Genomic DNA, 12,383 nt, shown 5'->3' on the forward strand with positions numbered 1-12,383 from the left:
GCGGGAGGCAGCCCGCTTAGGTGCTGTGATCAGTGCTGGCCCAGGATATTCAGTGCCGGTCACTGCTGCTCCTTGTGATCTTGGACAAGTCACTTAACCCTCCATTGCCTCAGGTACAAACGTAGATTGTGAGCCCTCCTGGGACAGAGAAATATCCAGAGTACCTGAACGTAACTCACCTTGAGCTGCTACTGGAAAAGGTGTGAGCAAAATCCAAATAAATTATTTGAGATTCTGTTGCTACTATTTGAGATTCTACATGGAATGTTGCTATTCCACTAGCAACATCCCATGTAGAAGCCTGCCCTTGCAGATCAGCCGCGCAGGTTTCTGTGTTTCTGTGAGTCTGACGTCCTGCACATAGGTGCAGGACGTCAGACTCACAGAAACAGAAGCCTGCGCAGCCGCATTGCTGATCTGCAAGGGCAGGCTTCTACATGGAATGTTGCTAGTGGAGGAGTAGCCTAGTGGTTAGTGCAGTGGAACATCGAACGTTGCTACTATTTGAGATTCTGTTGCTACTATTAGTGATTCTACATAGAATGTTGCTATTATTGATGATTCTACATGGAATGTTGCTGAGTGGAGGAGTAGCCTAGTGGTTAGAGCACTGGTCTTGCAATCCAGAGGTGGCCAGTTCAAATCCCACTGCTGCTCCTTGTGATCTTGAGCAAGTCACTTATCCCTCCATTGCCTCAGGTACAAACGTAGATTGTGAGCCCTCCTGGGACAGAGAAATATCCAGAGTACCTGAACGTAACTCACCTTGAGCTACTACTGACAAAGGTGTGAGCAAATCTAAATAAATAAATTGAATATCCAGGGTTTATTTTTTATTTTTTTTTATTTTTGGCTGGCTGAAACTTAACTGCCTACCTCAATATTCAGCGCTGGCTGGTTAAGTTTATAGCAGCCACAGCTAGGACTTCTATATAGGCAGTCCTATTTGGCCACTAAACTTAGCCAGTCAGCGCTGAATATTGACGGTTATCACGCGATACAGTCGGTTATTCTTTCGGCGCTAACCAACAATATTCAGCGGAGGTAACCGGTTTCTGGACGGTCTGGAAGTTTTATAGAATGCAACATAACTTTAACTGCTGCACCTGGCAAATAAACATGTCAGCTCTTCTCATATTTACAGTCCCATTCAAGATCATTAGCAATGCTCTCAGTTCTCTCCCTACTCGTCAACAGGGCCGCTGAGGGGGGGGGGGGGTGCAAAATTCCCTGGGCCCGGCACCGGGGTCCCTCTCTCTCTCCTGCTGCTGACGGGACCCAGGTGATCGTGTCCCGACAGGAGCAGGAGAGAGAGAACTCCGGTGCCGGGCCCCCTTTGCAGGCTGGGGAGGACCCACAGGAACAGACATAGTAGGCTGCTCTTCTTCACAGTCTACATTGCCTTCCCCTGCCGTTGCTTTTCCCCTCAGGCTGCGCATGCGCGATCTGAGAGAAAAAGCAGCCGCAGGGGTGGGCCACGCGGCAGAAGGAAGAAGAGCAGCGCTGGAGGATGATCTCTTCTGTTGGCAGGGCCTTGGGATCCCCGCCAGCCAAGGTACCCAACAGTTATGGTGGGCGGGCGGCAGCAGCGATCGGAGAGTGTGGGGCGGTGGATCCTGGGGGGAGGCAGGGGTTTGGCAGCGACGATCCTGGGGGGGGGGCAGTGGTGGCGGCGATGATCCTGGGGGGCCGGCAGCGCCCTTGCCCTGGGCCCAGCTCGGTCTCTTGACGGCCCTGCTCGTCAGATAGGATGTCTGTTGTACATATTTACAATACCTTCTGTCCTTTTACTCATCCTTTTACGTCAGCAATAAATCCAAAGCTGCTTTATTTCTCCTGACTCCAATCTGCTACTTTCAGGCATAGACCCTCCAGGCTGTCCTTTTTCCAGCAGTGTGGCTTGCAGGGTTACACTCCGGCCTTGGACAGTCTTCCCCTGTCCTGGTCCTGCTCCCTCACCCAGGCTGGACTCCCCTCATCCACCCGAAGCTCTCACATCCTCTCCAGTTGCCACTTATAGGGGCAGCAACTGCTCCTTTAGCTAGCTTGTATTTATTCCTTCACTCCAGGGTCCCCAATGCTCCCGAGGGTCCTGGTGTGGATGGGGACAGAGCTTGTGGGGGGGGGGGGGGGAGGGGGCGGGGGACACAGATCCGACAGGGCAGGGATGGGGAGCCTGTTAATGAATTGGACTGTTATTCAGTGATGCAGATGATGATATTTTGAATCTTTGGAAAACAAGCAAGCATGCTGGCCACAGCTAGCAAAATTTGCATGGGGGGATCCTGTACATTCCTGCTAGCAGCACATCTTGTAAGAAGACATCTTCTATTGCAAGAGGGACTGTGGAAGACAGGAGAGCTAGGCTGAATATTGAGATTGTTGACTTCTTATTCATCCACAGATTAAAAAATCATAACAGTGCTTCATAGGACGTATTTCTCCCCTCTAGGGCATATGTAATGGGTTGTATTTTGTACCTCTGGACATTTTAACAGGATGGATTAGGATTCTTGGGGTAGTAGAAATCAGCTATTGTTGGGATTGGAAGGGTAGAAGGTGGTGGTGGTGAGGGGGTTATTATAGTTGCTTGTTATTGTTTTCTGTTTGTGATTTATAAGCAACAATTGCACAGCATGTTGTTCCTTTTTATACTTTAATAAAAAGATTTAAATATAAAATCATAATTGCTTGAGGCTTCTGCAAATGAGGACAGAACCCATGGGGATGGGACGAGGACATAACCTACGGGGGTGGGGACAGAGACAGGGCCTGCAGGGATGGGATGGAGACAGAACCCATGGGGACGGGGACAAACTTTGCCCCCGTGTCATTCTCTATTAAGCACACAACTTGCTAAGTGTATTTTTTTCAGGTGCCATGTATAGAAAGCGGGCATCGGAGACTCTGTGTCCATTTTAAACAGATACAAATCTGAACTCTTGCCTTGCTATTTAATCTGTGGCTAAGTACGCTGGACGTGGACACACCTTTGAGTAGGGAAGAGGTAGAGGGGAAAAGCCTTTGCAGAATCCATCACCAGAGACACAAACTGAACATTCCTCATTTTCTTTTGTGTCCAATATTTATTAGATTTAACTCAGGCCTTCTTGGTGGTGACAGGTACACAAGTTATTTCCTTGCCCAAGGGAGCTTACAATCTGTGATTCCTCCTGAGGCAAGTGACTTATCAAGGTCATGAGAGAGAAGCAGGATTTGAACTCTGATTTGACTTCCCTGGACAGCTGCTGTAACTCCAGGCTGCTGTTTTCAGGTGTAAGAGAGCGAGTATCTGATGGGGCTGATGCCTGAATCTCTTACACTAATTATAAATAGGGTTTCTGATTTCAGTTATAACTGATAAACCCCAATAAAGCACCGTTGAAGGGGAATTTGGGCTTTTCAGTTCTAACCAAAAAAGCCACCTGTTCCTTGTGCTCCGATGACATCATCCAGCAGCTGCCATCACAGCCAGGTGGCATAATTAGAGTTGGCCACGGCTGCAAAGTCCTTCAGTGGCACTGGAAACTTATGCTCTTTACTCCCTCCCGTTGCTGCTGTTTCACCAGCTGCTGCTGGCTCTACAAAGGTTTTTGACACAGGAAAACAGGCACTTTCTTTTTCATGTTTCAAAGCGGCCCCGTGGTGCTGGTGAAACAGCAGAAAGTGGTGGGAGTAAGAGCACAAGCTCCCACTGATGCAGGGGGGAGGGGGGTTACCGCTGAGCCTGGGATAAGCAGGTAGCTGATGAGGAGGCCAGGACGGGAAGGAGGTTGTTGCTGATACTGTTATTGGGGCTAGAAGAAAGGGTCTGGCACTGGAAAGCTGTGTTTTAGATCACTGAATGGACTCCACCTGCAAAACAACTAAAATATTTTTTTTCACAATTCGAATATTCCAATAAACTGCTATCTTTTCAAGCCTTAAAAATAAATTCCAAACTATAAACACCTGGAATCAGAAGCCCTAATTATAAAGCATCCTAGAGGGTGCTGAGTCAATGAAATTACTGGCCTAACCCTTTCTCTGTGTTCCATTCATGTCAGAGTGAATTACTGAGGGAATTGTCCCATCCCCCCCCCCCAGTACGTTAAAAGGCCCATAACCTATGTTCACAAGCTGTGAATTGGAAATGACCTGCTTAATAATAAGATCACTGGCGTGTCAGCAGTACCTTTGCCAAACATACACGTGGAAACAGTCTTACAAAATAAGAGATTAAAGCTCAGGCCTCTTTAAATAAGACTGGTTACAGTTTGCATTTGTATCTTCAGACCGTGCTGTATTCGCCTTCCGTTCTCATGCCGGCACCGTCCCATTGCCTGCTGAGTCTTCTAGTCCAGTGGGAAGCCATGGCGTGAGATTTGGTAGCCGTGCAGGGTGTGACAGGCAGTGTCTCAGCGCTATGACTGTGCGTCAGATCTGCCCTGGCCTCCTTCCCCAGGGGAATCCATCTGTATTCGTTGCACAGGGCTTTAAAAGGTCCAGGAAGGTCATCTGGGAGGAGATTCTGCTCTCCTGCTTGTTACCGTTATGATGATTAAGGTCGCAGGTTGGATTTAAATCTAGTCACAGAAAGACACACACATTCCTTTGAATTAAGGGAGGCAATGATGGGGTCTCCAGCAAGCTTGCCAAAAACCTCCCACATTGTAGGGGTGAAAACTTCCCGCCTGCTGTCTCCACTGACCCCGGTCCAGCAAGGACACATTGAATGCGTTCTGGCCTTTATCCTCCTGATCCCAAGCATTCAAGGACTTCCTTGGGGCTGCAGATCACGGGGAGCTGGCAGCTTCTTTCATCCTGGAGGTTTGTGGGGATGAGAGCTGCCCTGTTGAGGTGTCGTCTATGTTTAATGCCATTATTTCTCTTTCCCCTCACCCTCTTCTCTAGATGTGTTCTTAGATGATCTCATCCTCACTCATTCGCTCTTCCTGCCGGCAGAGAAGCTGTTTCAGGACCTGCAGCAGCAATATCCTTTCTGGGAGGGGTTTTGCAGGTGGGGGGAGGGGGGGAATGCTGGGACCACTGTTCTTCTCAGAGAAAAATGAAGGCAGATAAAAGCCATATGACCTTTGTAGTCTGTCCACCCACACCATCTACTGTCACTACTGCTCCCTTAAAAATCTTATGTGGTTGTCCCAAACTTTCTGGAATTCAGATACAGTGTTCATCAGCACCTTCACCGGGAGGGTGTTCCATGAATTCGGAACGACGAACAGGAGAAACCTCTACGACAATCCAAACAACAGGAGTAGAGGCTGACCATAGTCAAAGCCAACTCGGGAGATGGTGCTTGAAAACCACTTTATCGATTGTTTGTACAAAGGACCCGACACAGTCCGTGTTTCGGCATGACAAAGCACCTGCCTCAGGGGTCACAAATGGATATTCTAAAAGAACATATAAATATTATACATTTGTAACATAATGTAAAAACATATGATGTTTAATTAATCAAATAATTATAATTAATAAAAATAAGTAGTAATAGAAATAAGATTAAACATAAAAATGTATTTAAAATAAAACATACACTTTGTATTTAAAAGCAGACATATGATCAATAATGTATAGCATCATCAAAGAAACAGCATGATATATGAATATGACATAATTTATACATATAAAAACAGAATATATTCATATCAGTGGACTAATTTGTGAAGAAATATAAAAGTAATATAAATGTACTTTGGGACATCCATTTCTAATAATATCAAATAGGTAGGAAATAAACTGGAAAAGATGGTAACATAGTAAATGACGGCAGATAAAGACCTGTACGGTCCATCCAGTCTGCACAACAAGATAATCTCATTTTACATGGTATGTGATACTTTATACCTGAGTTTCATTTGTCCTTGCCATTCTTAGGGCGTAGACCGTAGAAGTCTGCCCAGCACTGGTTTTGTTTCCCAATTAGCGGCCTCACCACCTAATCTCTGCTAAGATTCCGTGGAACCATTCCTTCTAAACAGGATTCCTTTGTGTTTATCCCACACATGTTTGAATTCCATTACCGTTTTCATCTCCACCACCTCCTGCAGGAGGGCATTCCACATATCCACCACCCTCTCTGTGAAAAAATACTTCCTGAGTCTACCCCCCTTCAACCTCAATTCATGTCCTCTAGTTCTACCACCTTCCAGTCTCCGAAAAAGGTTTGTTTGCAGATTAACACCTTTCAAATATTTGAACATCTGTATCATGTCACCCCCTGTTCCTCCTTTCCTCCAAGGTATACATGTTCAGGTCAGCAAGTCTCTCCTCGTACGATTTGCAACTGGTGAAACATATCAAGCACCATCTCCCGAGTTGGCTTTTGCCTGTGGTCAACCTCTACTCCTGTTGTGTTGTTCCATGAATTCACCACCCTTTCAGTAGTACGAAAACATTGCTGATTCCATCTACCTTAATAGTGAGATTGGACATTGCTTTAGAAACAAACAGCACAGAGTTGAGATAAGTTGTTTCCACTGGGTTAAGAGACGTCTTCCTACTCCTTATAAGAAATTAGTTGTGTGGGTATTCTATATGCAGTGAAGCGACCTCAGCTAGGCGCAGATAATCAGTTTACACCAGGGCACAGATTACCAGAGACTCGCCTGGACATGCACACTGCAGTATCCCTGTCTCCTTTGCTGCTGCCTCCTGATTTGTGGAATCTGCTGCATTTTATTGGAATGTTTGTCTGTCCTTAATGGTGGTTGACTTTCTTGGGGACCAGCGATTACTCCTCTCCTTGCTGGGACCAGAGTGGGCCGTTGCAGAGGAAGCAGGCGGTGCTGGAGGTTCTACTGCACTTCATGAAGACCTACAAGGACATCTTACAGGAGGAGGAATCCAGCTTCAAATTAATCAAGGTAAAATGGTCAGAGCCTCCCCTCACTGCAGCCATAGGGAGGGAGGAAACTGTCCAAAGAAAATCAGGTCATAATGGGACCAAACCCTTTCTCTGGTAATGAGTCCTGCGCTGAATAGGTTTTCGAGGTGTACGATTTAGATCCAGGGTAGATGTGAGCAGCTGTGACGTTTGTGCCCAGAGTCTCTGTTGCTGGAAATGCCAGTGGATTTAGAGCCCCACCGGCAATGTTTTTGTCACTTTTACTTGCTGTTTGGAGAAAATTACCTTTGAACCTCCAGCTGTGTCCGTCCAGCTTCTTTTAAAGCTGATGGGAGAGATCGTGCTCTGATGCCCATTGACTTCCTCCACAAGTGCCATGACAGGCGTCATGAAAAGGACATGACCTGCTACGCACTTACCTGAGTGACCTTCACCTACAGGCCCCGGTCACTCAGGGAGCAACTTTTGTGTAGCCTCCACCTCTATTGTTCCAGCCTCTGAGCTGCGCACTTTGCCGGAGTCTCTGGAAAACTGTAGCAGTGGAGATCCAAAACCATTTGAATGGCTTGTCCCTCCCTCCTCCTTTCATTGGGGGTGCACTGGAAATCTGGTACTTCTAACCTCTGAAATTAGCATCCATCATGCCAACAGAGATGTCCTTGCTTATAGGATCTATACCTGCTGGTGATGAAAGATGTGGCACTACACCCGGAGTTGGAAGAGACTGTGGTGAAGCTTCACCAGCTTCTGGAAATGGCTGAACTCAGGTATGGCTTGAGTTGTGGGGTTTTGCTGAGATGTGGGTGAAGAAGTGCTTTATAGGCAATGGGTTTTATATGTGGGGAGGAGCCCTATGACAACCTGGCAGGAGTAGAAGTGCAGATTTGAATCTGGTGCAGGATTACACAAGTCACACCCTCTCCACCTCCAGCAGCTGTACAATGGGAAGGAGATTCTCTTCTGTCAGTTGCTACCCAGGGCGTAGACAGAAAAGTTTTTACAGGGGATGCGACTCCCCCCACCCTGTGCTGCCACTGCTGCTCCACCCCCCCCCCCCCCATCCCCCGCCCCAGATATGTTAAAATCCTGTCTGCAGTGCTGCAGTCTTGACCCAGGTCACGGCATTGGCCCTTGAGGGGCGGAACTGTTTAGGGAGATTGTCCCAGTGCAGGCCGCGGGTGGCCCATGAGTTTTGGTTCTTCTGCCTGAATCAAGACTGGAACACTGCAGACAGAATTTTACGGTGGGGGCCGGGTCTGACACGGGGTGCGTACGCCACTAATGCACCTTGTTTAAATACACCTTACTACCACACTTTCTGGTGATACATTGAGGTGTTTATGTGCTTTAGTGGATGGCAACATTTCAGCAATGCCTCTGTGTTACTGGGACCAAAGACTACAACGGAGATTTGATGTTCACATCTAAATGGAGATTCTGTGTTCAGCTGATAATTCATACTGCACCCCCTCCCCGACTTTCCCTGTAGGGTCACTGAAGACAGCACAGCCTCCGCGAAGCAGGTGAAGCCTCTTTTCCGACACTTTCGACGGATCGACTCCTGCTTGCAGCCGAGGGTGGCCTTCCGGGGCTCAGATGAAAGTGAGTGAGCTTAATAAGGGGGCGCAAGGAGGGAGGGCTTAGACTGATTCGATGCCATGCTCTCCCATCTCAGGCACACCTTGCAGAAAGTGGCTGGTGGTGGTGCATTAGGGGCGCGAATCCTACTGCTTCCTACAATAACTGAGAAGTGCTCACTGCTTTTTGTTCCCGTTTTTTTTTCATTTTAAATAGGAGGTATTTATTCTTCTGGGCCTTCCGTGCATCTTTTCTTCAAGGGTGCCTTTGATGTTAGTCCTTTGATCGAGTGCCTACATTCAGGGTTTAGGAACTCAGTATTTCCTTCAGGAAAAAAAAAATTCTTTGGTTGTTGGGTTTTGGATTCCTCTCTCAGCTTATACCACAGGTTAGATTAAAAAATATCCCCAGGATGAACTGTAGTGGGAGAGACTTCAAAGCAATCTTTCTCAGAGGCCATTGAAAATGTGCTACAACAAGTACATCAAAAGACAATGTAAAATGTGAAACTGTTCTGTCACCCTTCATTCCCCCCACCCCCGCCCCCCAAAACCGTTCCTGGCATTTACACAGTTAATTTTTCAGTACAAAGCACTTTGGACAATCTGATGGCTTGACTGCATAAAAACTGCATTATATTGTATTCTGTAATCCAGGGGCGTAGCTATGTGGGGCCATGGGGGCATGAGCCCCCCCGTAGATTTGGCCCTGGCCCACCCCACAGCCAAACCCTTCGACACCCCCCCCCCCCCGCTGCCAACCCTCCCCCACCGGCGCCGCCGTTGGGTACCTTTGCTGGCAGGGGTCCCCAACCCCCGCCAGCCGAATTCCTCTTCTCCGGCGTGGCTGCGTTGCTGATCTGCAAGGGCAGGCTTCTGTCTCTGTGAGTCTGACGTCCTGCACGTACGTCCTGCACGCATGTCCTGTGCGGCCACGCAGGCTTCTATTTCTGTGATTCTGACGACCTGCATGTACGTCCTGCATGCATGTCCTGTGGGGCCACGCAGGCTTCTGTTTCTGTGAGTCTAACGTCCTGCACGTATGTCCTGCACGCATGTCCTGTGCAGCCACGCAGGTTTCTGTTTCTGTGAGTCTGACGTCCTGCACGCACGTCCTGTGCGGCCACGCAGGCTTCTGTTTCTGTGAGTCTGACGTGCAGGACGTCAGACTCACAGAAGCCTGTGCGGCCACACAGGACATGCGTGCAGGACGTCAGACTCACAGAAACAGAAGCCTGCCCTTGCAGATCAGCAGTGCGGCCGCACCGGAGAAGACGACTTTGGCTGGCGGGGGTTGGGGAGCCCCACCAGCAAAGGTACCTGACGGCGGGGGAGGGTTGGTGGCAGCGGGAAGAGGGGGTTGAAAGGGTTGGCGCCGGGGGGGGGGGGCTCAATGGTGGTGGTGGCGGGGGGGGGAGGTAAAAAATGGGGGTGGGTTAAAAATGGTGTGGGGGGGTCGGTGGCGCTGGGGGGGGGGCTAAAATGTGCCCCCTCACCTCGGGCTCTGGACCCCCCTCCCGCCAAAGTCTGGCTATGCCCCTGCTCTAATGTGCTGTTGGGTATTGGGAGCAGTGGTCCAGGGACAAACGACCTTTAGCCTTCCAGAGCTTGGAGTCCAGGATAGGGTACTATATAGAAAGTAACAAATAACAAGGAAAACTGCTTGCTTGTGTTTAAGTTAATATGTAAAAATCTCATTTAATATGTACAGCAAAACTCCTGGGGTTAACCATCAGTCCCTGGTAAGTTGTCTTCTTGTGAACTCTAGTTTCTAACACAATGGTTTGTCTTTCCCCATCCCCCACCTCACTTTCTGTGTAGTTTTCTGCCGTGTCTACATGCCAGACCACTCATACGTAACAATCCGAAGTCGCCTGTCAGCTTCAGTGGAGGATATCCTGACCTCTGTCTCAGAGAAGCTGCAGTACTCAGAGGAGCCCAGTGGCCGGGATGAGACCCTCATCTTGGTGGCCGTGGCATCCTCAGGAGGTAAGCCCGCTAACAGTGAGGATTCATCATGGCACTTTTAAAAAATCATTTTTATTAGTTTAGCAAAGAAACAACAATCGTATAAAGGATGCCATACAGACATGAAATATCATAAGAAATTAACCTATAGTATGTAACAAACATCCATCATGACATTTTTATCTTGTAGATCTGTAAGTACATCTGTTTGATGGCAGCAGTCAGAGACATGTAATTGGTGAATTAATAAGAAAACATCAATCACCTCTGCAAATCGATATAGCCAATTGTGTCTCTGGTGAATTAAAATGTAGCATATGAGGACAGTTCTTGAGGTGTTGTGCATACTTATGTGAAATTTGAGTGTGCCATGACACATTTCACTCTAGTTCCATCAAGGTGGGGAGGGGCTTGAGAGCTTCTGTATCCTACCGCATATACACATGTAAGAGGCCCGTGTTTGTGTGAAGGAAAGCGGGGGAGTGATGTACTGCTGGGCCCCTCTTGAATGAAGTCCTGCCACAAGTGTGTGACGGGGGCGAAGGGGTGCTCTCAAGAAACCAAAGCGGGCACTTAAAATGTTTTCTTTCTTTCCTCGTTTTAGAGAAAGTGAATCTGAAGCCAGATGAAGACTGTGTGTTTACAACCCTTGGGATTAACAGCCATCTTTTTGCCTGCACTAAAGACAGCTTAGAAGCCCTGGTAAGAGCCTGTCCTGAAGCTTGTAAAGTGAAAGATCTCCTTCTCACCAAAGCTCATCACAGTGAAATACAGGGCTGCCAAGAGACTAAGCCAGGCTCGGTACAGGGCCTCCGCCCCTGAGGATCGTCGCCTCTGCCGCCCCCCCCCCCCCCCCCCACACACACACAACTACAGTGCAAATACCTTGACTGGTGGGGATCCCGAGACCCCGCCAGCGGAAGAGGTCTTCCTCCAGCGCTGCTCTTCACTCTGCCGCATTGTCTGCCCCTGCGGCAGTGCGGCAGAGTGAAGAGCAGTGCTGAAGGAAGACCTCTTCTGCTGGGGAGGGGGGACCTCCACCAGCCAAACCAGAGGCCCTGGCCTGAAGTCTGTGTCTGCTCCTCCGATTCTTCCCCGGCCTCCAAGGGGGGCCGGCACCGGAGGTTTCTCTCTCCTGCTCCTGTCAGGACGCAATCACCCGGGTAGTATCAGGAGAGAGAGAGAGACCTTGGCGCCAGGCCCCCTTGGAGGCCCGGGGAACCTTGCCCTCCCCGCTCCCCCCCCCCCCCCCCCCCTCTTGGCGGCCCTGGTGAAATATTCTCCATCCCATCAGCCCTTCTGCAAACAATGAAAAATGATTAACCTGAATGTGTCCAGGTTTCTGATATTTAACATTTTCACAACTGTTTCAATGAGAATAAGACAGAGCTATGATACCTCTGCACTTGAGTTCTTAAACCTTGTATCTTATGCTCCTGAGGAAGGGACTCTATATAAACACTGTAAATCCTCCATAAAGAGCTTTCTTAATCTAATCTCAAGCATTTCTAATCTGCTCATTTCCATCACTAGTCCTAAGTGGGTTGCAATAGGATTAGCTAGTCACAGCACTGGGAAATAGTAATACTAAAAAAGAAAAACAAACTGGCACAAAACAATTAAATGTGTTATACACTATCTTGAATCAACTATTTGTAAAAGAGTCTTTAAATGTTTACAGAAAGCAAAAATAGGAAGATTATTTAGTGTTAAGGAAAAGGATCCAGGTGTGATTGTTGATGATACGTTGAAACCCCTGCTCAATGTGCAGTGGTGGCTAAGAAAGCAACTAGAATGTTAGGAATTATTAGGAAAGGGATGGAAAACAAAAATGAGAATGTTATCATGCCTTTGTATCGCTCCATGGTGCAACTGCTCCTCGAATACTGTGTGCAATTCTGGTCACCGCATCTCAAAAAAGATATAACGGAATTAGAAAAGGTACAGAGAAGGTCGATGAAAATGATAAAGTGGATGGGACGATTTCCCTA

The 12,383-nt window shown here is 48.1% G+C and overlaps 1 protein-coding gene across 1 annotated transcript in view; it reads left to right on the top strand.

The window, feature by feature from the left end:
• RAPGEFL1 (Rap guanine nucleotide exchange factor like 1) overlaps positions 1-12,383 on the top strand; it is a 44,226-nt gene that overhangs the window by 13,508 nt on the left and 18,335 nt on the right. The window contains exons 2-7 of the mRNA XM_030221857.1: positions 4,894-4,972; positions 6,716-6,866; positions 7,517-7,614; positions 8,337-8,449; positions 10,246-10,413; positions 10,997-11,094. Coding sequence (XP_030077717.1) covers positions 4,894-4,972; positions 6,716-6,866; positions 7,517-7,614; positions 8,337-8,449; positions 10,246-10,413; positions 10,997-11,094 — 707 coding nt within the window. The remainder of the gene's footprint in view (positions 1-4,893; positions 4,973-6,715; positions 6,867-7,516; positions 7,615-8,336; positions 8,450-10,245; positions 10,414-10,996; positions 11,095-12,383) is intronic.

The sequence above is a fragment of the Microcaecilia unicolor genome, chromosome 12, assembly GCF_901765095.1.
Source record: "Microcaecilia unicolor chromosome 12, aMicUni1.1, whole genome shotgun sequence".
Lineage (NCBI taxonomy): Eukaryota > Metazoa > Chordata > Amphibia > Gymnophiona > Siphonopidae > Microcaecilia > Microcaecilia unicolor.